Here is a 27811-nt window from a genome sequence, read left to right as displayed (position 1 = left end):
CCTACTACACTAAGTTCCAGTCAAACCATCCCCAAATCCCTAGGCTTTTTTGGAACTCCATAAACTCACTCTTCAACCCAGGCTCCAAAAATAACACGTCTGGACCCAAGTAAATCTGACCTCGAATTAGCCTCACTATTCAACTCTTCCGTTGTAGAGACAATATCCGACCTAACAAAAAAACTTTTCCCAACAACGACCCATCTCTCCTACATTCCACCTCATCTAAGTCCCCAAATAATGTCCCCTCTATGTTTGAGCTTAAACCTGTCTCCACAAACTACATAAAAAGACTTCTATCCAAACTTAAATCCTGCTCCAATGCACCTGACAACATCCCCTCTTCTTTTCTCAAGTCTGCTGCTTATGGTATATCTCTCCCATTTAGTATCCTAATTAATAGATCTATAAAGGAATCCTATGTCCCTAAACTCTGGCGTTCCACCTTTATTCTTCCTCTCCACAAGGGAGGCAAAAACACTGACATTTCAAACTTCCTCCCTATAGCTCTTCTCTTTCCAATCTCCAAAATCCTAGAAAAATGAATCCACCTCTAACTTATGCCTTTTCTGAATAAAAAACAACTTCTTACCCCTACCCAACATGGCTTCTGACCAGGGCATAGCACCATAACAGCTCTACTCTCATTCTTAGAAACTGTCAATCAAGCCCGAGCTTCTGGAAACTTAGTATCCACAGTGCTCCTAGATCTCTCTAAAGCATTTGATACTACTTCCCATAAGCACCTTCTAAGTCATCTATCAAACCTAAATCTCTCCCAAAACACACTTTCCTGGTTCTCAGGCTATCTGTCAGATAGATATCAGGCTGCGAAATGGAAAAAGGCACCTCACCTTCCTTACCCACTCCTACTGGAGTACCACAGGGGTCCATCCTTGGACCAATGCTGTTTAATATCTTTATCAATAACTTTCACTCTGCCATTCCTAATGCCAAAATCATCCAATATGCAGATGACTCTACACTTGTCTGCTCTGCCTCTAACCTCTCTGAACTCCTATCAAAAACTCAGACTGCCTTCTCAACTACTGAGATCTGGATGTGCCAAAATCACCTTTCTCTCAATGCTAACAAATCTAAAATTCTACTAGTCACTCCCCCAAAATCTTTCTCTGTTGATAAAAATTCATTCCAAGTCCTCAGCCAAAACAAATCTCCGATCGAAGTTGTTCCCTTTGCCAAACTACTCGGTGTAACTATAGTTGAACACATCAAGTTCAACATCCATATTCAGCAAAATATAAAGAAAACCCACCAAAAACTATGTATGCTATACAGGAACAACCACTTCCTCTCTACTTCTACCAGGCATACTCTGGCCTCCTCTTACCTCCTTCCCTCCCCTCTGTATGGTGCCCCACTACTAACTAACCTATCCTCTTCCATCACTTCCAAACTTGAAAGCTGTTATAACAAAATTTTTAAATTTGCCACCAAAGCCAAACATTCCATACATCATTGTGTTACCCTCCAACCCCTCAACTGGTTAGAATTCACAAATTACCTGGACTTCCTCCAGCTCACTACAGCACATAAACTAATTTTTAATCTAACCAAATGCCCAGCTCTAACCAACATCCTTCCCCCATATACTCCAGACAGAACTCTCAGATCTGAACAGCAAAACTTGATTACTATCCACAAACCTAAACATCCTGCTGGACAACTTCTCCTCCCCTTCTTCTTAGGTAAGAAATGGAACTCTCTCCATTCCACACTAAGGACAATGTCAAATACAAACAACTTCAAAACACAGCTTTACACCTACCTCTCCTCCAAATGGAAATGTAACTGCATTCTCCCTACCTAGAACTCTTTAACAAAAGCCCCTGGGAGGGTATCCTCCTGAGTTCCTAAGCACCTTATAGTTGGCTATAACCTTCTATAGCTAATTCCCATACAATCTCTCTCACTCTGTAAATACTGTAAATAGCTTTTTTTCTTTGACGTTAACTGTGTGCATTTGTTAAACTGTATCTGCACAATATTTTTCCACTATGGGCAATATTGCTCACACTTTGTATTATTTGATATGTATTGGTAGTTGTACCCTATTTTTATTGGACTGCTATCTTTACTGTAATCTGTTTCATGGAGCTTTTCTCCCAGGGCCTCCACTGAAAATGGGCTCTCTGGGCCCAGTGGACTTCCCCGGTAATCAAACTGGAAATACATTTTCCACAAAGATAGGGTGTCCCAAGGTAATCTCTAAATCAAATCTAAATCAATCTATTGATCTTCCAGTGTTTTTTTCCAAATTTTCAAATAAAAGAGAATATGTTTACATGTGTTAGTTGTTCATCACCAATTGATTCTCACTCCATAGAACAAAAGACTTCAGGCAATCTGACCAACTATTTGTGGATTTTTCTAGAGTAACATTGGGTAAAGGGGTCTCTAAAGTGACTCGTTTAAGACAGTTATCAGATTGTATTTCATTTGTAGATACTAAAAGAGGTCTACCCTTACAAGCAAAACCCAAAGCTCATATCACAAGAGCAGCATCACCTCTACCACTTTTATGAATAGGGTCCCCTCTGATGACATTTGTGCAACTCAGTCAGCTGTCCATATCTTTGTGTATTCTTATGAACTGGATGTAAAATCCAGATCATGTTCTTCTTTTGGATCCACCATTCTCAGGAATATCCTTCCTTGGTACCACCTAGTTAATAAATAGCTTGGGAATCTGTCCCAAAGGTTGAATCAGACAAAAATAGACAACATTGGATAGAAAAGTTATGTACTTATAATAACACTAGACCCATGGTGTCTGATTTTCAGCAGGTTCGACATCCCTTCCTTCCCCTTTGCAGTGTTGTTGCTGACAGCTTCTGGTGACCAGGCAGATCTCACCTAAGATGCAGTCTGTTATACATTTTCCTTTATTCATTACTATGGTATTAACATGTTCATCGACTGGAAAACCTATATGTTTCTTCAGTTATAGAAGGAGATCAATATTTTAGGTATAACTCAGCGAACTCAATCTGACGTAACTTGGCAGACAGGAGAGAATTATGGGTAGGAAGAGTCAAAGCCTGGGAGCCACAGCTTTAAAAGAAGGTGCTGAGGTTGGATCCAATTGGATCAAACAATTGACTTGTTGAATCAGACAAAAAACAGACAACTTGAATCTATTGTTATGGGAAGTACATAGCTTTCATTTTAATCACATGGTTTGATTTATAATGGCAGGGTTTCTTCTATGGTAATTTTAAACAAATGAAGGCATAGCAGTTGTAGAAATGGTACTTTTGCCAATGTCTTGAGGATTATTAAAATATATTTTGAACTGCAGACCCCAGGTGTTGACATTTTCTGAGGAGTTTTTGTTGTGCAGTGCAAGGAAAGCTTCATAGAGCAGAGAAGTGTAGAATTTTGTGTCTGGTGTTTCTCATTTTCCAACTATTTTGAAAATATGAAATTAATGTTTTTTAACTAAGGGAATATGTGAGCAAAGTTCACTCACACAGAGGTGAATGGGAACGTGCATCCCTGCAAAAAACAATTTTATTATGTGTACTCTGGTGATTCAGAGAGAGAGGGAGATAGAGGTGTTTTATTTTTCCAGGACTGATTATTTTTCTGTTTGCAGTTTTATTCTTGACTCTTCATAGTGGAATGTCGCATCTAGGGGGAAAATCTATTGGATATTTTAAGCAGGTTTCCCTGCCTCAGAGGAACATGCAACTGATCACCTGTGTTCCATTTTCGCCTGGCCCTAAAAATTAGCATACAGTTTAATTAGCAATCTAGACACGATTTGCTTGTAATCTGTCACCATTGTGAGAAAGGTTAATTTTACCCTACCGAAGGTGTGTTGCTATTATAGTAATCCTGCTCAGTATGAGAGAAACCACAGATTCAGTCATTTGGTGAATGTGCTTAGCTGAGAAGCCAATGTCGCAAAGATACCACCTATGGGATTATGACTGAATGCCTCCGAGTCAGAATCCCACCCAAATGTAATGATACCACAGCACTGCAGATCTCTGGCTGGTCAGTGATAGCTGATCAGAAAGAGGAGTGACACTCATTATTCGGTCAGAGTGAGGATGGAAGGCCCCCCCCCCCCCCCGCTCCAGCAGTGCACTGCAAGTTCATGTGGAAATGGATGCAAAATCATTCATAGATGACCTGATTCTGGGTCAGGATTTTAAAAGTATCAGAGCAGCAAAAAACTGATCTACTGAAAATCAGCCCTCAAGGCAATCTTTTGTCACATCCTTCCCAATTTCCTTTTGAAATTAGTATTTACTCTTATGGGACGACACTGCACTGCTGCTATCAGCACTACAAGATCCCACATTTTGCACTGCCATGCCTGCCTTCATAATTAAATGGCAAGTGTTTCACATATGCAGTACATGCTTTAATGTCTCTTTTGCCAACATTTTTCTCAGTCTGTCAAACCATCTGTAGCCCTAATATGTTTCCTCATTTTAATATGCATTTACCTTACAAAGATGGCTTATCATGCCCCTCCCAATTTTAGTCATCAGTCAGCAGCCATTTGGTTATGATAGGAGGGTTCCATTGACAAAGGTGCTACAGTATAACTTTTGCTGTACAGATGAGCCATGTTACATTGTTTCAACATTTTGTGACTCATAGTCAATGTCATGTTAAGTGGGAATGCATATGACAATGACAATGAAGCACTCAAATGGAGCAGTGTTTCACTGCAAAGTTGAATGCCCAACCAATCTTCCTGGCAGACTATACTTAGGCATGTCCTACCTTAGACATAGGCACAGACAGACACATATGTCACAAATACCACGCACACGCACACACAAGCACAACATTCACATTGTACATAGCTTAGACTATCAGACAGAGAAGGCTAAGTAAAGTGGAGCCATGCTATACATTGTAGCTCTGCTCTACCCAGCCTCCATGTCTAAAATTGAGACAATGTGCAGAAATGCAAACACACACATACTGAGTCACAAAGATAGACAGACAAACATGCACATCCCTTACCTGGAAGTACAGCATCCATAATCTTCTCATTCACACCATCCGCAGGTCACATCAGGATGCAATTGTCCACCACATATAGACATAACCCCACACACACACACACACACACACACACACACACACACACAATAAGCATTCATGCACAGACACTTACAGACCAACTCATACACCATTTCTATGCCAGTTCACACTCAAACACACACACACACACACACACACACACACACACACACACACACACACACACACACACACACACTATCATCAACACATACTGAACTTCTCACCAGAATAAGCAATGTCTTTGGGGTAAAGCTGTGTAGATTTCTTCCCAATGAGATGCATAGGTGCATGCCATTTACTAGCAGCTTACATTTAATGCATTTTATGTACTGTACTTGAGGGAAGCATGCACAATAAGAGAGTCTATGCCCCTGATTACTGCACTTTCATGTGATCCTGCAGCTCTTACTGCTCAGTAGAACATAGCTGTGCTTCTGGGTAGCCAGCTGTCTTTGAAATAGGACAAGCTTGTCAAGTATGCCAGGTACTTTCTATGACTTCGATTACTATGTAAGTTGCCTGTGAATGCAGAGCTGTAGATGGGTTACCTAGTGTCCGGTGCTGGTCCCTGATCTGGTGCCGTGCCACCAGCTCTTCAATTAAGGAGAAAAAAGGTCTTCTCTCATAGACTGGCACTCTGCACCAAAATCCATTCCCCACTTTCAAACCCTCAACTGTTCAGGCAAACAGCAACAAAAATACTTTTAAATTGTTTCAAGCCATTTGCTACATATGTAGCAAATAGCTTGCTACAGTTCACCACACAGGAACTGCTAAAGTACACTTCTGTACTAGCATTCAGAAATGCTGATATAGAAAAGAATACAGGAACTGCACTTCCTAATCACACCCCATGACCCTTTGCACCTAGGGCACCTGCCTCCTTCACCCCACCCTTGTTACACTTCTGTATGAATGTCACCTATCCGGATAACAAATCAACCAACAAATCTCTTTACCAAAGCAAGGGCATACTGAACACAACTACATCTGCCTCCTGCCACAGCAGCTGGTGGTTCCCCGTCCAAGTCCTCCTCTGACTGTAGCTGTGGTGACCTAGGCGTAGGTGGGTGGATGTATTTCCTTTCTCCTGGCTGATTCTGCTACAGCTGCTTCCACAGGATCAGACTGTATAGCATACTACATACTGTGAAGATTTGTGTACATGTGTATGGATTATACAGCAAGGCTCCACCAGATGTATCCAGGTACTGGAACTGTGACTTCAGCAGCCCAAACACATGCTCTATGATGTTTCTGGTTTGAGCGTGTGCCTCATTATGGTGTTCGTCCATGGCTGTCTGTGCACTTCTGATGGGTATCATCAGCCACGGTTCCAGTGCATAGCCAACATCCCTCAGTAAATGGCCCTGTGGGATGTCCCCCCTAGCAAACATCTGGTACAGCTGTGATGTGTGCCAGATATGGGAGTCATGATAACTGCCTGAGTTACACACACACATTCAAGATAATTCCCTAGGCATTACACACGACTGTAATATCCCTTGTGGTTAAAGTAGATTCTACCCTGCTCATCAGGTGGTGCCTTAATGTGTACATGAGTGCAATCTATGGCTCCCAGTACTTCAGGGTTGTGCTGTTCATGGTAGAACTGTTGCATATTGTTGGCCCTCAAATCAGAACTATGAGGAAAATATATGTGCTCAGTGGCATGTATGAGCAATGCATCCCAGAATTGATGGAATATCCTGGATGCTGATGCCTGTGACACACCCATCATGTCCCCAGTTGGTCTTTGAAATGTACCTGTAGCTAAGATTCTAAGGGCTACACATACCTTAGTTTCCACTGGGATGGTCTCTCCTCAGTTGGCTCTGGCTCTGAGCTGAGGGCAGCAGAGGCCACAGAGTTCTTGTAGTGTGTCCATGTCCACCTTGTACAATCTCTAGGCCATGTACCATCTGAAAAGTTACCCAGAGCCTGAAAACTCTTTTCCTTCTCAGCTTAGGCCTATTGGAACCAGCAGCAGCACCAGTGGCTTTAGCCTGTAGTACATACAGCTGGATCAAAGCAGCAGCAGCCCCTAGCATTGCTTCCCTGTAGAGTTTCCATGTCTCTACTCCAATATTATTAAAATATGCAGGAAGAACCAGTGTGGAGTCAACATGTATGCTTTATAACTTGATGAATAGCTCCACCATGTTGGATTAGTTCATTAACATTCAGTTTACCCACTTATGCTGTAATTAGCATCTATTAAACACACCTGCTGCTTGCTCATTAGTGCACTATGGGCACCTCCAGGCACCTCCCTGTGCCTCCACAAATAAGGTAAGCACAGGCAAAATTGGTATTACTTTCCTCCATCCCCATTTTATTGCACAAACATTGAGTACAAAAATTGAAGGAAAGGTTGCACACCCTGTACTAGAACCCAGAACTATCTATAATCCAGCTCTACACATACATGCACTGCCATAGGAGTAGTTACATAACAAGCACATGGATTCCTCCATTTGCAGTGATTGCGCTAAGTGCCTTATTGCACAATGACCAAAATAATAAAAAAGTACTTAAAGTGGACAGGGACAACACATTTTGCCAACAAATGAAGAGGAGGTTGCATATTAATGAAAGAGAGCTTGTGAATTGTGCAATGTGTGCATTTTCACCCTTCAAATACCTACGTGTACACCTCTGTAAGCCTAAACTGACACACCCCCTGATGTCATCATTCACTGTTACCATCCTTTGAAAACAAACACTGAAGGAGTGCCTACATGATGTGAACATCCCTATACAGTTCAAATTTATTGGGATTCAGCAATTCTAATGAGTTCCGACCTCATCTGCATCTTCACCATGCTGACTGCCCTGAATCTACAAGGTTGGCAACTGTTTAGTCAGGGGAAACTGAAGGGGAACTGCATGTTGAACACACACACAGGAGGGTATTACTTTGCTATATATCTGCCCAGAGGAGTACTGTTTTTGAGAAAATATGCTTATATTTCGTTAGCTACATGCTGCATATTCAACTAAAAAAGTAACAAGTCAACATGAGAGAATCCAATGAAGTCACAGTTCAAAAATGTAATAAAACAGTATAAAAATGTTAAAAACAAACAGGAAAGAGGCAAGTGCTTTCACATCAATCCAGGTGCTTCTTCAGATGTAATGAAGCAGGCACAGAATGCTACTTAAATACACGAAGTTAACTCTTAAGGTCACGTGACCTAAGCAGTGGTCTTAGAGAAATATAGTCATTTAATCCCTTTTCCTCTGTCACTTTGACTTCTAAAATTTATTTAGTCTCAGTACATTCTGTTTTCATTTTAACATCACCACCTCTAATGCTGACATTAAGAAGTTGTAGCACAAGAAACTTAAACTTATGAGTATCTCTAGTGGCCACAATATGTTTTGACAATGCATTATTGTCATAATTTCTAGGCACTTCATAAATATGTTCATGTATACGGTCTTTCAGTGCTTTGTTAGTTTTTCCAGTATAGACACTTTTACAAACAGTGCTGCTCGCTAAATACACAAGATCACAGCTCTTGCAGTTTGAAAAAAAGTTAAATTTATAGACATGCTTGGTCTCAGAATGTTCAAATCTATCAGTAGTTTCAATAAACTGACGCAAATTACAGTCTCCGCAAGGATGAGTTCCTACCCTGTTGGTAAGCCTTGTTTTTTAATGGAATGGTTTATAACACATTTTCCTCAAAGAAACATGGTTCTTAAAACAAAATTTAGGAAACTCACATAAGATACTTTTATTTCTGTTGTCACATGTAAGAACATGCCATTGTTTTTTTAATAATATCACAAACAGAGCTAACATCATTGGAGAAAGTAATGCTCATTCTCAAAGTGTCTCCTTGTGATACCCCAGATCTCTTAGCCTCTGGGTCACATGCTTACAGCCATTTTGAATAGTCTGTTTCATGGGGTTTACACTTATAGCTGTCTGCATTATTTAAAAGTGTATTCTTCATTTAGGGGTGGGGGAGTGAAACTGCATTTATGTCATGGCATTTAGAAAGGATATGTTGCTATTGTTGCATTCACCCAGTACAGAACTGGAATCATGTGTTTGCTGTCACATATTAAGGTCAGTTCTGTACAAATCTAACAACCTTTACTTGCTCTTCTGTTCATGTAGACTGATTTCTGAGGCTGTATTGAAAAAGTTTTTGAATACATGGGGAACACCAGAATGGAGTATGCACGGTAGCTTTAGACCTTGTTGAATCGCTCCACCATGTTGGTTTGTTTGATTAACATACAATTCAGCTACTTATGCTGTAATTAGCAAGCCACAGTATTTACCTTATTTGCGCTTGAGTGCACTGCTACATGGAATTTACTGAATCTAAAATTATTCATGGCCATGTGTGCATCATGCCACGATGCACACATGGTGAAAAATGACTGTGTAGGCTTTATTGAATCCCCCTGTAACGTGTTAGAGTAAAAATACATAACTATTCACTTGATTTCCACCTTCATTCACAGCTATACCATCTTGATATTTGCATCAGTTCACAGTAACCGTCCAGCTTTAACCTTCTTATGTTATGTAGAACTGTTGTGCCACATCAACATCTTATATGTACTATAATCCATGCGGCACCTTGTTTTTTTGTTTTATTTTGGCCTTGTGCTCTGGTCACATCTGAAGGGGTCATTTTTGGATCAGCATACCTATCATGTTAGCAGATTAATAAGAAAAATAAAATAAGTGATTATAAGGTATTTGCATGTCCCTTCCACTATCTCCTTTCTATTTTTTCTCCTCCACATTTTTCTCCTCTTCATTTTACCACAGTATGTGCATGCACTGTAGCTCTGAGGTCACAATGGTTCGGCCCTCAGTTAGTAGAACGGTTGCTTCTCATTATTTGTTTTGTCATCTGACACTGCAGTCAGGTGATTTCACATCATCTCTACACCATCTCTTCATCTGATTACTGACTCGCTGCTAAACTAGAATTTTCCCTACTAACCAGTTACCAAACAGTACAGTCACATTTAACCAATGCTGAAGTTTATTTATATTTTTTCAATGTAAGCCTATGACTCCAGTGCTGTTCCTCTAGGTTTGTACTTTTTCATTAAAGATTTTCATGCACTGCAATGAACTAGTCAATTCAACATTTTTGGCAGCTTCATGAACTATTCACAGTATCACTGCTTCAGCTGTATCATGCTGAGAATAAAGAAAGGAAAAACGTTCTTTAACCTAGAATTCCCAAAAGTTTACCTCCCAACCAAGCACTGTTGAATGATAGATCTTTCCTAAAAAATGTGTCAAACAAGAAAAAGCACTTTTAGCACCAGCTACATTCAAAGTCACAACCAGATTTAGTAATATAGCTTCTGTAATAAAAAAAAAAAAAAAAAAAAACAGCATTAGAGCTCTGTCTAAGTAAGTCTGGTAGGCTCTTACATAGGGCAGGCTGTTCATGTTGTCAGTTATACCTAGAAAAAGTTCTCTCATACATCTGCTAATTTCTTCCAAGTTGTGAGTTACAGCTTGGAGAATGTTCTCTCATATGTCTGGTAGGCTCTTCCAAGCTGTGAGTTATAGCCTGGAGAATGTTCTCTCGTATGTCTGGTAGGCTCTTCCAACTGTGAGTTATAGCTTGGAGAATGTTCTCTTATATGTCTGGCAGGCTCTTCCAACTGTGAGTTATAGCTTGGAGAATGTTCTCATATGTCTGGTAGGCTCTTCCAAGCTGTGAGTTATAGCTTGGAAAAGGTTCTGTTGTTCAAAGAGAGGAAAAATTTGGGTCTGTTCAGCACTGCTGCTGAGCTGCTCTGTCCTACTGAGAACTGAGTATTGGGAGGAGAAGGCAATTACAAATAAAAAGATGGTGTATGAGAGTGCAGGAAAGAAAACTGATCCACTCTGTACCACAAGTTACTGATGCCTACATAGCGTTACACAATGATGGTCTTTAGGGTTAGACAGGATAATCAGCCTACACATCTTCTTAACTATAGTTTATAACTGCTTGCAGTTGTGTAAACCCAGGGAAATAAGAGGAAGTGTACATTCTGGTAGAGGTAGTATAAATTCTGGGAGGGTGATAAGCACATTTTTGTTACCTGATGCCCTGGCCTTTATGGCGAGACGTAATTAACAGAGTAGGTCATTGTGAGTTGTAAATACTTATTAAAATCTGTCTTACCATCACAAGTAGTAGTGCATCTTCATCGGTGTAACTGTACTGATTTAATCTCACAGCTGCTCATGCAAGTCACTTCATGATCCTATTTATTTGTTTTAGTAATGATACCACCACTGTAACGTACAGCCTGAAGTTTGCACTTCCACCTGACCACAGTCTGCTGCTGCAGTACACCCTGAGTGAGGAAGTGCTGGTCAATGTCCTCAAACAGTATGTCTGTGACCAAGAAGACTCTCCTGAAGGTGGACAGGGACTACAGATTGAACCGTCTTCGTTGATACTGACTGGTAAGCTCTGCTTGTATTTACTCATTCATATCCAATTGTAACACATGTTTACAGTCTGCTCTATTCTAAATCAGCTGTTAGTGAAGCTAGCTACATGTGATACCTAACCTCTGTGCTGTGAATTAATTCTTATTAGCAAGTTTACAGTGTCTTTTAATATATACATATATATATATATATATATATATATATATGGGTGCGCATTTAGAGGCAGTGAATCGGGGCCAGGGGTGCTACTCTGTCTGGCATGATCTACAGTATAACAACACCAAGGAACAATTAATGTTTTGTTCACTTTTTCCTGCTTGTGACTACCTCCATCACTTTCGGGAATATGTTTTGCCAAGTCATAGTTGCGTTTTTCAGGTTGTGTCTTATGACTGCCTCTGTGAATGTTCCTTCCTAATTCTGTGTGGTGCCCATACAATAATCCTTTGCATGGGTATAGTAGTTTACTGGCAAATTACAAGCTCTCCTCATTAGTATGTGACTCACAGTGAATGTTAAGATATGCTCTACTACTTCCAATGAACTACATGAACTGAAAACCAGAAAGCACATCTGCAGTTACACAAACGTGCACTTGTTAGGTAGTGTACATGCAGAGAAACCTGATGTAATACTACTAAACCAGCGTAGTTAATAAATATCAGTCATAGTCCAAATCAGTTAGTAAAGTTCAACTGTTAGTCAAGAAAACAAGCATTTGTGTCCCGTGGTTTTACTTGTTTAAAAAAAGCATGCATAAATAAAATGTAAAATTTGCCAATCTCTATCATCTCTGGTATGGATCAAGATACTTCTCTAAACATAAAGTACTCCATCTATTGGGCAGGTATGGGTAGTTGTATTAGCAGACCCTTCACTAAATTCATCAAATCAAATTTTATTCATGTAGAAAAATATTGTGCATGTGTACAAACTGCATGGCCTTAGGAACCCCTTAACCTGTAGCTAGGGAAATAAGTGAGTTTGCCTTACAAACACAAGGTACAGGGTTTGAGTCTCACAAGGGATAATTAGCTAAGCTTAAAATGGCTCACAAGGGCAGTTAGCTTTGTACTAACCTATGAACTTAGATTAAAGGTGTAATTTTCAATTACAAGCCATACAGATTCGGTTGATTCCAGCCTTAACCTTAAAACTGACTGAGTAACTCTCTATTTAAGAAAGATGAGTATGAGTAAAATGTTTAATTATAGTTATCATTCAAATCTATCTTAAAACGTTCTTGTACTAAGAGGAGTCAAATTATATTCACATTTACGAAAGCAAGAAAGTAAATTTTTGGATAGATCGTTTTGAAATATATTGATAGTAATGACTCATTTTTTTCAGTTTAGTTTCATTGCACTGAAATCATACAGCAAACTATATATAATAAATACACACAGTTTAAACAACAAGGTATATTTAATAAAATATACCAGTTTCTCATAATATAAATGTTGCTATTAGAACAGAGACATGGTTGAGAGAAGGGAGGTGGTTTCCGGTCTTTGTAAGTTATGAGTTAACACTGCCAGAAGGACCCTAATGTAGAAATCTGACTGCTTCACAGCCAAGGTTAATTTAATTGGCTGTGTTGGTGTGACTGCTATGTTAGAAAGTTTACAGATACCATTAGTTGCCATTTACTTTGTACAGCACTGTTTCTCCGATCATTAGCAGCGTGATGGCTTTTTCACTGAAAGCCACTTTCAGAGACAGTAAGGTGTTGCCCTTTCTCCAGTGTTGTGCAACTGGAGAGCTCTTGAAGTGAATTTCTTGGAATCCATATCTCAAACACACAGTAATATGGTTACAATTGCAGAACCGCTCATAATCCTCTATATTATTACTAGGTGTGGAAAGCATATACACATATATATGGCAATACATAATCCATTTTTATGGGAGTGACTGGCATTAAGAAAATAAAGTAATAATGTAAAGATTAAACTCCTTAAAGTATTAAAGATACTTAAAGAAAAGCAACAGAAATGTAACCTGATTTTCCGAAGGGATAGTAGTTGAATGGAATAGATTATTTGTAAATATTAAAGGTAGTGAAAGTCTTACACTTTAAGGCTAACATTGATGAGTTATAATGTTAATATCTGTTACAAAGTTTGGCAGACTTTTAGGACAATGAACCCATACCTGAACCTGAACTTGTATAGTTTATGTATTTGTGCGTGTGTGTTTGCGCACGTGTCCGCGTGCACACGTATGTGTGTGTGTGTGTGTGTGTGTGTGTGTGTGTGTGTGTGTGTGTGTGTGTGTGTGTGTGTGTGTGTGTGTGTGTTTGCCTGTGTGTGTTGTTAAGTAGTATAAAGTACTGATCCATACTGACTCATTTCAAGTTTAACTCAGGAGGACTGTCTGGCTGTCTGACTGGCTTGCTGTGGGTCACACAGTAAGCAGATAAACCCCTCATCTGTTGCAGGGTATAGGTATATATAACTCTCCAGGTAACCCATCTTTCAGATTGTAAAAACTCTGACACATTATACTTGCACCTCCTTCCCCTTCATTATTTCAGCAGTCTGTGGGGTTGTAGGCTGTAGATGATATCAGCCATACATGTGCAATATATGGTGCCAGGTTTACCATTCACTTCCTTTGTACCCTTCCTTCTGAAGGAGCATCGCTGGCTGGATGGTTCACAGATATTGGGTAAGTACCTCACCCTCATTTGACTCCTCCAGTCACCATCGTTCAACTGTAGCCACACTCCATTTCACTACTACACCTCTTCCTAGCTCCTTCCATCGCTTCCTATCCTCCACACCAGTCTCTGTATACTATTACTTCATTACATTACAAAGCTTTCCTCCCTTCCTATCTCACAACACACACACACACACACACACACACACACACACACACACACACACACACACACACACACACACACACACACACACCTTACTTACACTTACAAAAAGCAATAGACAAACCTTCCCATGTGCATAGCAATATCTCCCCTTCTTTGTCAACAACTATCCTCACTAAAACTAATTATACCCCTCAACCTACTCTATCTAGATTATTCCTAGTACCGACTAGATTAGCAAAAAGCCACTTGCCCAACCAAATGTGCTACTTCTCAGCTTGTTCACCCTAGTACTCTTCTTATCTACATACATCTCATGGTATCACAACCTGATAGTCACTATTAACATCTCTCCTGCAATTTCCATTCCAGTTACTCATGCATTCCATGCCAGCTCTATACTCATCTTATGCAGTCTATTTACAGAGGCCCCCAGCTTCACCCCAGATATAACATCATAAACACCATCGCCAGCCAAACTAAAATAAAATTGCACTTAACAAATAATCTCAAAAAAGCAGACAGGAATTATATTCCTTAGCACCAAATTTTTCTTAGGGTTTTATATCTACCCCAAGCCTGTCCTCCCTTCAGCCACTATAAAACAAAAGTCCTCCCAAACAAATCCATCAAATACAACCATTCACTTCTCAACCAGAAAATCTAACTTTTGCCAGCATAAATATTAGAAGCATAAAAAACAGTATCACAGATCTGCATGCTTGTCTATCCCGTTATAAAACAGACATCCTGGAAATCACATAAACTTGGTTAAAACCTTTCATTAATGATTCTGAAATAACTCTCCCCTTGACTTATAATATCATCATAATGACAACATTAACAGGACAGGAGAAGGTGTAGCCTTAGTTTTCTCTATCTATCATATTTCTCCCTGCAAAGAGCCAATACCAAAATTTAAATCAGCTGTACTGCTTATCTCATTCTTGAAAATCAGTAATCACAAGCAAATATGCATTATCACCCTCTATAGTTCCCCCCAAGTGACAATATAGCAATATTAGAAGACATTCTTTGTTGGATAACTATAACAATCTCACATGAAAAAATTCTGCTAGGTGATGTCAATATCAATTGGGTAGACCTAAATTCAAATGCACCCAAGTGTAGCATAAACCTGTTCAGCTTAAAGCAACTTACAAACAGCACCACATATTTAGGTAAAAGTTATAGCTCAACACTTGATTGAATTCTAGCACCATTTGCCACAAATTCACCACTGCAGGTACTCTATCAAACTCTCTTAGCAACCTCCTCTCCATCTATGCCAATAGCTCACCCGTCTAAGTAGCAGATCCATAAAACTATCTGTAATCTCTCTAATTTTAACCCAGAGACATTCAGTACTACTCAAGCATCCTTAAAGTGGAACATCCTAAAAACTATTCATTTGGCCAATGCCATAAACAGATTTAATACATATTTCTTAAACATCCTAAGTAGCCAAGCACCACTAAGAAATAAAAGAGTAAAACTGAACAAAACAATTTTGGTTCTTCAAATCTAGTAAAATTCTTATGCATAAAAGAGACATAGCCTGGAAAAAAATAGGAAAAACAAAAAACCTCACCAAACCTCCAGCATCTCAGAATCTTTGAATCTTAGCAAAAAAAAAAAAAATTAAACGGTGAAAAGAAAACATACTACAAAAACACACAAAATGATAATATGCATAATTTAAAAACATTCTAGTCATTAGTCAAAGAAATAACACACCCTGGTCCAAAATATACCCCTGACCCAACACAAAATAATATCCCCCTTGAAACTGCTATAGAATTTAATACATACTTCATAGATAGTATAACTTCGTTACTATTGATTTCCCCACTCCTACTACCACCCCTGTGTATCTACATTTAGATTAAAAACCTGTCCTTACATCTTATATAAAAAACAACTTCTAAGTCATCTTAAAGCAGGCTCTACCTCTGCTAACAACCTCCAAAGTGAATATCTTAAAATAGCATGTGACATTATTGCCTTCCCTATCTCTATACTCATAATCAGAATAATCCAGGAATCCTATGCCCTCCGCTTTGGAAAAATTCCCACATTATTTCCCTTCATAATGTGACACTTCAACAGAAATCAATAACTTTATACCTACAGCAATATTATCCCCCTCTCAAAAATAGTAGAAAAATGTATACTGTTTAATGTACCTTCTCTGGGAAAAACTCTTAACCTCCATACAATATGTTTTCCGTCCATCTCATAGCATTAATACAATACTCCTAACCTTTACGGAAATCATAAATAAAACAACTGATAAAGGCAAACTATTTTCCTCCCTATTTCTAGACCTGTTAAAAGCCTCTGCCACAGTCTGCCACAGTAAACTCCTTTATGAAATGTTTTTCCTTGGTCTGTGCACTCCAACCCTTCAGTGGTTTAATCGCTATCTCTCCAATAGACAACAAGCAATCAAATGGTATCCAAACTCTCCACTGGAGTCCCACAAGGCTCCATCTTAGGTAATCTCCTCTTTAACATTTTCACTAATACTCTTCACACATCACCTCAACAAGCTTCACTAATTGAATACACAGATGATTCCACCCTTATATGCTCTTCTGGCAAGCCTAACACACCTCCCAACCTCCAATAAATAGTAGAAGAAGCCTTTATTGCCACAGAAACATGACTGCATGACTATCAACTCATGCTTAATCCTAAGAAAGCCAAAGTATTACTTTTCTTTCATAAATCTCTTCATCAGGCAAAGCTAACTTTACAATTTTCTATCTCTCTCTGTCTCTTGATCACACCATCATCAAAGTCACCTGTCATACCATTTACTGGGTATGATAATTAATGATAACCTTAAATATGACCTGATTAATCAAAATGCTGGTTAAAAAAAATCACCAAATACTAGGTACACTTTACAAAGCCAAAAGTTTCCTCTCCAGTCCTACCAAGAGTACCTTTACTTTTTCATACCTCCTCCTTTCACTTCTCTATAGTGCTTTTGCACTTCTAAACCTACAGGCATCATAAAAAGTTAAACTTCAGCAATGCTGCAATAAAGTCGCAAAATTCACAGCAAGCACTTCTTTTTGTACCCACCACTATACAACACTCAAAACACTACAAGGATAGAATTACCCCACCAGCTAACCTTTACACAATTTTTCTCTGTCTACAAAATCACTAATCACCCCACAATCTCCCCTGCTCCAAACACCTCTCTCTCTACCTATACACCAAACAGAGATATGCATTTCACTGACCAAAATCTTTTAGCCACCTGTAAACCTCTCAAATCGGCTGGACAGAGGCTACACTCATACTATGTTGTCAAATCATGCAACTGTTTACACCCTTCCGTAAGGTCAGTTAACTATTTCAAGTCTTTCAAAGCTGCCCTAAAACACTGCTTAACTGAAACATAGATTTACCCCTGTTATTCACCAGGTTAAACAACACCCTATGAACAGTAACAGTAACAATCAGTAACCTGCTCTCGATCTTGACCCTGAATCTCCTTCCTAAAACTCTGACCATAATAGCTCTTCTACCTCTAATCCCTCTCTAAGTATGTTACATTTATGACTCATAACCCAATAAATAACCTGCAGTACATTATAATCCTTTCCATACCTCACAACTACCCAGAGTTTTCCAGAATGTACAGATTTTTGTCTCATGTTTTTATTCTGTTCCTCATAAACTTTATGGTTTTCTGGCAAATCAGTGAGGACTGAATTCACTAAAAAAAAGCTGGACATTTGAGTTTCATATTTAATTTCATTAAGAAAATTCATGGTAACACAAAACCTTTCATTCTAGCAGCTTTCTAAATATATACAAGCAATATTCACAATTTGCACCCCCCCTGTTATTTTTTGGCTCAATCCAGATTTCTTGTGCTAAGAGGTTGAGAGGTATGATCCCTTCTGTGCTGTACTAAAACTCACTGCCTTTAGTCTCTGGCATCTGTTTTCATGCTCTGCTAACCTATATACTATTATACAGCTTGATTAAAATGTTTTAGCTACTGTTATGCTATTTAACGTCACTCATACTGTTTTACTCACTCTTAATATGCTAAACTCTCTAGTTTTTGGATTAATGTTAAGGTTGTAGAGCTATTCTTCATGGGTCTCTGCTGAAAATGGGAAATTCTCCCAGTTGGACTTTCATGGCAAACAAGTGTTAATTATAATAATAATAATAATAATAAGTTAGCTAACTAATCAGAATAATGTTTTCTTCCGTGTGTGTATACTGTACTAAGCTGGCTAGATTTAAATTGTCTCAGTTCTTTTTTGTGAAGCTGCCCTTCATAAGATATCCATTCAAGCTGGCAACTTGATCGTTTTTTTTTTTTTTTTGCTCTATGTGAGCAAAGAATGGAAAAGATTTAGTTTTATTTCAGATACAGCAGAAGGGTTTCAGTTATATTTCACAGTGTCTCAAACAACGAAAAAACCCACAAGAAGAGCAGCGTTCCAAAAAATATAACCAAGTAAACCAAAATCAGATAAGGAACGCTGTGGCTTGAAAATGAAACTAAAAGTTCAGTAATCCACTAAGCACTGTTCACTCGACCATAAAGTAGATACTCCAGGTTAATATAACAGAACGTTCTTTAATCAGTGAGCGCTTTCACCCCAATAGGGCTTCATCAGACTGTACAAAGAGCAAGCAAATAGCACAGTCCTATATATCCAGGGTTAATTAACCAATTAAAGTGTTAATTGAACGTAATGAATAAAAATAAAAATAAAATTGACATCACACAATATGAACATCTGATGTACAGTACATGAACAAAATACATCCAATAGGTAATATCATTATGTATGTATAAACATATTCAAAATATATCTAAAAACATATTTAAAAACCTAATCTAAACAAATATACATTTCCTATCTAAGCAATGTATTAGCTTGTAATTAATACATAAGTCACTAGATGGTGCTAAAACATAGCAACAATACATTACATTCACATTCAACAAACTTCTAAAAATGTTTCATGTATAAAACCATTAATCCATTGTCATGTGTATATATAATATACAAAACATGACTTCCTAAAAAGTCCTACCATCCTATAACTAAAATTATAATGATTAACTATAATAAAGCCTTTAATCTCCTTTTCTTCAGGAAAGGATGAAGGCTGACCTTGTCATTCAACCCTGGTGGAAAATCAGCTTTCCACCTTAAAATCCATCTGGTTTCGTTCTCCAAAGTCAGATTTTCTATATCACCTCCTCTAGGGTTACAATCAATGGTCTGAATTACTAAAAAACTAAAAGTATGTGATGGACCTCTGGCCTTACAATGTCTGGATAGGGCATTCCTATCATCTCCTATCCTAATACTATACAAATGCTCCTCACCCTTTCTCTAAGTTGTCTGTTGGTTTTGCCAGCGTAAAATGCACAGGAACCACATATAGCTAAATAAACCACATGTTCAGACCTACAGGTCGTACCAGTATAAAAATTGTATACCTTATTCATTAGAGGTGGTTTGAACGTGGTGCTGGTATTAACATAGGCACACTGTTTACAACTATTGCATGGAACAGTGTTGAATGCATGTCTCGTGTGTTTGAATTCAAAGTCTCTATGACATAAAATCCTTTTAAGGTTCAAACCATTCTTATAATAATATTTAGGTCTAGCCCCCACCAACCTACTGATGGATTCATCTACACCTAATACGTGCCAATGCTTTTCTATTATAGCTTTTATATCAAATATGTCATTGGTATAAAAAAGGGGTACATTGATATAAGAACACTTCAGTTGTCCTACCTCCCTGTTCCCATTACCTATAGAATGGTCTATCGGATCAGAAAAGTATGGTTTGGCTCTGTCATTTCTCATGGTGGAAACCTCCACAACAGTATCATTAATAAATCCAACCTGATATTCCCTTTCCACTAATCTGTCTGTTAGTCCCAACAACTCATTTCTATATCCAAGCTCTGAGGGATTTAACCTAGAGGCCCTCATAATCTGGCCCCTAACCACGTTGTCAAATACATGTTTAGGATGCATGCTACTCCTGTGAAGGAGGGTGTTCCTATAACATTCTTTCCTGTGTACTGATGTATTCACTAGACCATTAGATAACTTCATAACGTTGACATCCAAGTATGAGATATAATCTCTAGAGTAGCAAATGGTAAATTTCAAATAGTCAGTGAGTCCATTTATCTGTTTCTCAAACTCCAATAAAGTGGCCTCATTACCTTCCCAAATCAGGAAAAGGTCATCAACGAACGCTTATAAAAAACAGCATACTGTTTAAATAATTCTAATGGGAACAATCTATCTTCCTCCCATCTTGCCATAACTAAGTTGGCGTAGCTATTGGCACACGAGGTGCCCATAGCTACGCCATCATTTTGAATGTACATCTCTCCATTAAAAGAATATATTATTCTCAAGAATGATCTCCAAAAATAAAGCCAGGAGTTCAATAAACTGAGCATCCATTTCAGTATGTTCTCTCAAATAATCTTGGATGCAAACTATCCCTACATCATTGGGGATCACTGTGAATAAACTCTTAACATCAAGTGTCACCATAAAATATTCTTTCTCATTTCCTAATCTCGAGAGAAACTCATATAGATCTAACAAGAAATGTTTGCTGTCTCTCAATATATATAGATTTTCGTTGACAACCCTCCTCAAATGGTACTCCACAAACAGGGAAAAGGGTTCAGTCACCCACCCTCGTCCAGAGACAATAGGTCTCATGGGTGGGTTTTCCATGTTCTTGTGGACCTTGGGTAGGCCCTTAAGTATCGGAATGAGTGGATGATTAACCTTGAGGAATTTATAAAAATCTTTCCTAATTAGGTTACTTCTTAACAAGTCATCAATAGTGTCAAAAACTCTAAAAACCTTCATCATAACCTCATTTATATCCAATTTCGTAATGTGAATGTAATGTATTGTTGCTATGTTTTAGCACCATCTAGTGACTTATGTATTAATTACAAGCTAATACATTGCTTAGATAGGAAATGTATATTTGTTTAGATTAGGTTTTTAAATATGTTTTTAGATATATTTTGAATATGTTTATACATACATAATGATATTACCTATTGGATGTATTTTGTTCATGTACTGTACATCAGATGTTCATATTGTGTGATGTCAATTTTATTTTTATTTTTATTCATTACGTTCAATTAACACTTTAATTGGTTAATTAACCCTGGATATATAGGACTGTGCTATTTGCTTGCTCTTTGTACAGTCTGATGAAGCCCTATTGGGGTGAAAGCGCTCACTGATTAAAGAACGTTCTGTTATATTAAGCTGGAGTATCTACTTTATGGTCGAGTGTACAGTGCTTAGTGGATTACTGAACTTTTACTTTCATTTTCAAGCCACAGCGTTCCTTATCTGATTTTGGTTTACTTGGTTATATTTTTTGGAACGCTGCTCTTCTTGTGGGTTTTTTCGTTGTTTGAGATTATCTGTTTAGCATCTCACACGAAGGGCATGGCTTGTATGCACGGAGGTGACGACATCGAACTGGCTTATGCACCGGAAACGCTTAGAGACACGGAAAGGAGGTTTGTGGACTGTGTGGCTGGCACCGAGAATGTTTTACTGATGTTTGAGCCTAATGAGGAGCGTGGAACCGAAGGAGTTGATGTGGATGACTTAACTACACTAGCGGATGATCTGGAATCATTAGAAGACGATTTCCTGAAGTTGAAGAGGTTGCAGCTGCAACGGCAGCATTTTGAAGCTTGTCTCACCAAACGGATTATACCTAGAGGGCTGCGCGTGTTGAAGATGCCTACCTCAGGTAATAACTTCCCAGAATTACTATTAAAATGGCAGAAATTAAACATGGAGTTGAGTTTCAACTACATGAAGTTATTGATAGAATATCATGGTCCGGAGGAGGAATTACTTAGGACTAGAGTGACTGAGAAGTATAATGACATTGGTGTGAAATATAAGACTGCTAAGAAAACATTAGGTTTGGAGAGACTTATGGACAATGTGTTGCTGTATGAAAGAAGACTTTTGAACCAAAAAAAGACTAAGATTGAGAGAGACATTATCGATTTTAAACATGGTCATGTCTTCACTTGGCCCAGGACAGTGACTACCCATGCTGCTACTAGCAGCCATACTAAAGGGCAGAGGGAGCCAGTGAGACATGAGACAACAGTGACTGGTAACATGACTGGAGTTTTTAATAATATTGATGTACTGCCTGATAAGGATGTTATGATTAATGATGTACCTAATACTGATAATGTAATCTTAGATGTAAATCAAATTGAATGTAACAATAGTACTAATCTTTATCCTACGGTCATTCAGACTAATAGGAAAACAGGATCTGCAGGGAATAATAGTTCAAGTAATGTTAAAGGTTTAGTTAATTCTTTTAATACTATAAATAATGACTCATCAGTTAAAAAGAGAAATGCTCCTGTTAGTAATGGGAAGGATGTTACTCCCTTAGCACCTAGACAGGAGGTCCCTTTCCCTATACAGTCCCCCCGGTTCAGAGGGAGGTCTCGCTCCATGAGCAGGGGGAGGCAAAAAAGGAAAATAATAGGCACAGAACAAACAGGACCCACACTGAAGAAAATGTGGGGAAAAGGAGGGAATCCTTAGTCGTTAATTTATCAGACAGAGAATTGACGGCCTATGAGGAACAGGTCCTCAATAAAGGCCTTTCCTTTATACCCAGTAGGGGTAGTGAACTTACTAATAGCATAGTTGATACTAAGATGTTTATCAGAAATGTACAGTTGAAACTGGAATTTGGATCCAGTGACAATGATAGGGCTACAGACATTTTTAGACAAGTCAGTACATATATACCCCAGTTGAATCCAGTTTTGGAAACATTCTCTCGGTTGATTGAAAGTGACCTATATACTTATTATTCTACTAAGCATGAGAGTAAGAAATATAACAGGAGAAAGAATCTAACTGCTTGTGAGACGAGAGCTTTGAATGAATTAAGGACTGATAGTAGTATTATTATAACACCTGCGGATAAGGGAGGGCCTATTGTAATAATGAACACACATGATTATGTGAGTAGTATGAATTTGTTATTGAGTATGGACAACTCCTATACGAAATTGGATATAAATGAGGTTATGATGAAGGTTTTTAGAGTTTTTGACACTATTGATGACTTGTTAAGAAGTAACCTAATTAGGAAAGATTTTTATAAATTCCTCAAGGTTAATCATCCACTCATTCCGATACTTAAGGGCCTACCCAAGGTCCACAAGAACATGGAAAACCCACCCATGAGACCTATTGTCTCTGGACGAGGGTGGGTGACTGAACCCTTTTCCCTGTTTGTGGAGTACCATTTGAGGAGGGTTGTCAACGAAAATCTATATATATTGAGAGACAGCAAACATTTCTTGTTAGATCTATATGAGTTTCTCTCGAGATTAGGAAATGAGAAAGAATATTTTATGGTGACACTTGATGTTAAGAGTTTATTCACAGTGATCCCCAATGATGTAGGGATAGTTTGCATCCAAGATTATTTGAGAGAACATACTGAAATGGATGCTCAGTTTATTGAACTCCTGGCTTTATTTTTGGAGATCATTCTTGAGAATAATATATTCTTTTTTAATGGAGAGATGTACATTCAAAATGATGGCGTAGCTATGGGCACCTCGTGTGCCAATAGCTACGCCAACTTAGTTATGGCAAGATGGGAGGAAGATAGATTGTTCCCATTAGAATTATTTAAACAGTATGCTGTTTTTTATAAGCGTTTCGTTGATGACCTTTTCCTGATTTGGGAAGGTAATGAGGCCACTTTATTGGAGTTTGAGAAACAGATAAATGGACTCACTGACTATTTGAAATTTACCATTTGCTACTCTAGAGATTATATTTCATACTTGGATGTCAACGTTATGAAGTTATCTAATGGTCTAGTGAATACATCAGTACACAGGAAAGAATGTTATAGGAACACCCTCCTTCACAGGAGTAGCATGCATCCTAAACATGTATTTGACAACGTGGTTAGGGGCCAGATTATGAGGGCCTCTAGGTTAAATCCCTCAGAGCTTGGATATAGAAATGAGTTGTTGGGACTAACAGACAGATTAGTGGAAAGGGAATATCAGGTTGGATTTATTAATGATACTGTTGTGGAGGTTTCCACCATGAGAAATGACAGAGCCAAACCATACTTTTCTGATCCGATAGACCATTCTATAGGTAATGGGAACAGGGAGGTAGGACAACTGAAGTGTTCTTATATCAATGTACCCCTTTTTTATACCAATGACATATTTGATATAAAAGCTATAATAGAAAAGCATTGGCACGTATTAGGTGTAGATGAATCCATCAGTAGGTTGGTGGGGGCTAGACCTAAATATTATTATAAGAATGGTTTGAACCTTAAAAGGATTTTATGTCATAGAGACTTTGAATTCAAACACACGAGACATGCATTCAACACTGTTCCATGCAATAGTTGTAAACAGTGTGCCTATGTTAATACCAGCACCACGTTCAAACCACCTCTAATGAATAAGGTATACAATTTTTATACTGGTACGACCTGTAGGTCTGAACATGTGGTTTATTTAGCTATATGTGGTTCCTGTACCGCATTTTACGTTGGCAAAACCAACAGACAACTTAGAGAAAGGGTGAGGGAGCATTTGTATAGTATTAGGATAGGAGATGATAGGAATGCCCTATCCAGACATTGTAAGGCCAGAGGTCCATCACATACTTTTAGTTTTTTAGTAATTCAGACCATTGATTGTAACCCTAGAGGAGGTGATATAGAAAATCTGACTTTGGAGAACGAAACCAGATGGATTTTAAGGTGGAAAGCTGATTTTCCACCAGGGTTGAATGACAAGGTCAGCCTTCATCCTTTCCTGAAGAAAAGGAGATTAAAGGCTTTATTATAGTTAATCATTATAATTTTAGTTATAGGATGGTAGGACTTTTTAGGAAGTCATGTTTTGTATATTATATATACACATGACAATGGATTAATGGTTTTATACATGAAACATTTTTAGAAGTTTGTTGAATGTGAATGTAATGTATTGTTGCTATGTTTTAGCACCATCTAGTGACTTATGTATTAATTACAAGCTAATACATTGCTTAGATAGGAAATGTATATTTGTTTAGATTAGGTTTTTAAATATGTTTTTAGATATATTTTGAATATGTTTATACATACATAATGATATTACCTATTGGATGTATTTTGTTCATGTACTGTACATCAGATGTTCATATTGTGTGATGTCAATTTTATTTTTATTTTTATTCATTACGTTCAATTAACACTTTAATTGGTTAATTAACCCTGGATATATAGGACTGTGCTATTTGCTTGCTCTTTGTACAGTCTGATGAAGCCCTATTGGGGTGAAAGCGCTCACTGATTAAAGAACGTTCTGTTATATTAACCTGGAGTATCTACTTTATGGTCGAGTGAACAGTGCTTAGTGGATTACTGAACTTTTAGTTTCATTTTCAAGCCACAGCGTTCCTTATCTGATTTTGGTATATTTCACAGTGACTGGTTGAAAGATGCTTTATCAAGCTGCCCTGGTTATTATTTAGGGAAGTGCAGCCAATTTCTGAATTGTATTTACACATAGACAAAAATAAACAAATCACAAATAATGGAAAAAGGAAAGCATTTACACACCTCTGTGTGGTTATGTGTGTGTGCAAGTACAAATACTATAACAGGAAAGTATATAAAGGATATGCATCTACTATATGTGTATAATTGAACACAACCACACACACACACAAACACATTTGTATGCATTCACAAGTATATCACCTACAATTCGACACAGCATACTAGCACACATAAAGACCAAACAACATAGCACATGTACAGCTACATGCACAAAACCAGAACATATCATGTACATAAACACACACACACACACACACACACACACACACACACACACACACACACACACACACACACACACACACACACACATGCACTCAAAAAATTCAAGTAGCAGAAAGTAAAATCCTTTGATTTGCTTTGCTATCAGATTCAAACTGTATCACTGTACCTTATGTGAAAAATAAACAATGTTCTCAGTAGAAAAAACACTTTAATGTGAGGAGCAAAGCTTTCGGATAAAATCCTTTATCAATACTGAAAATACAAATGCAAATGCAGAGTATATATAGGTCTAAAAAAGTCATATGACCGGCAGCCAATAAGTCACATGACCCAATCATTAAAACAAAACATGTAGAAATAAATAAATATGCAAAGCTAAAAAATGCAACAGCATAATGCATACATTTATTTTTATTTTAACATTTGTTGACCGGGAATGTCCGACTAGGTTCCACAGAGCCTGTTTTCAGCGGAGGCCCGGGGAGAAATGCTCCAGATGCATGTCTTTGGAATGTGGGAAGAAACCGGAGTACCCAGAGGAAACCCACGCGAACACAGGGAGAACATGCAAACTCCACACAGAAGGCACCCCAGCCGAGAATCGAACTGGAGAACCTCTCGCTGTGAGGCAACAATGTTAACCACTGCACCACTGTGCCGCCCAAATGAAAACAAAAAACATTTAAAAAAGGAAGAATGTATATTTTTAAAATAGCAAAGTTTTAACCTAAAAATCACATGTACAATCATATACATAAAGAGAAAATCTCATAGTCTAGATCTACTCATTCTAGCCAACATAGGTTTAAGGCTGACAGTACCATTCAAACCAGGGGGTGAATCACCCATCAATCTAATTATCCAGTTGTATTCTTTAATTTCTAATTTGTTATTGATATCACCACCTCTGGGTGAGGGTGAAACATGGTCTATAGCTTTAAATTTAAATACATGCTGTTTACCAAAACATAGCCTGTGTTTATATAAAGCATTAGTGTCCACACATCTTCGGATTTCAGACTTGTGTTCTGTGATCCTATCTTTAAGTTTACGCGTGATTTTACCCACATAGAAAGAGTTGCATAATACACAGGTAGCGAGGTAAACCACGTGGGTGGTAACACAAGTAGCAGTTACATTGAACCTAAACAGCCTCTTACTGACTGGGTGTTCAAAGATACCTAAATGTTCATCATCAATGTCATCACAGCACAAGCAATTATAACATTTTCGTGTGCCCATAGTGCTGGATGGATGTGTTGTGATATTTGTAGGAAAATCTTTGTAACAGAGGACACTCTTGAGGGTTCTCATGTTACGATATGCAAAAAATGGGACATTGCCCAGCATTGCTTTTAACTCTTCAGATGCCATCAAGATTAGCCAATTCTTATGGATGATACGTTTAATACATGGTGTTTTTGTACTGAACGAAGTAACGTATCTTACTTTCATCTCATTCTGGATGGACACATTGGGCAAGCCAACAGCTTGTGTTTCTATGGCGTCATTTAACATAACAGGGGCCACCCTCGA

General features: G+C 38.1%; 1 protein-coding gene across 2 annotated transcripts in view; it reads left to right on the top strand.

Annotated features, from left to right (window-relative positions):
* Positions 1 to 27811, top strand: part of CCHR9.PART0H3orf52 (chromosome chr9.part0 C3orf52 homolog) — a 517737-nt gene that overhangs the window by 395945 nt on the left and 93981 nt on the right. For both annotated transcript variants that reach the window (XM_044084489.1, XM_044084490.1), the window contains exon 5: positions 11337 to 11524. In XM_044084489.1, coding sequence (XP_043940424.1) covers positions 11337 to 11524 — 188 coding nt within the window. The remainder of the gene's footprint in view (positions 1 to 11336; positions 11525 to 27811) is intronic.

The sequence above is a fragment of the Protopterus annectens genome, chromosome 9.part0 (genome assembly GCF_019279795.1).
Source record: "Protopterus annectens isolate FY-2018-M chromosome 9.part0, PAN1.0, whole genome shotgun sequence".
In the NCBI taxonomy this organism is placed as follows: domain Eukaryota; kingdom Metazoa; phylum Chordata; order Ceratodontiformes; family Protopteridae; genus Protopterus; species Protopterus annectens.
This window is presented reverse-complemented; position numbering and strand designations above follow the sequence as displayed.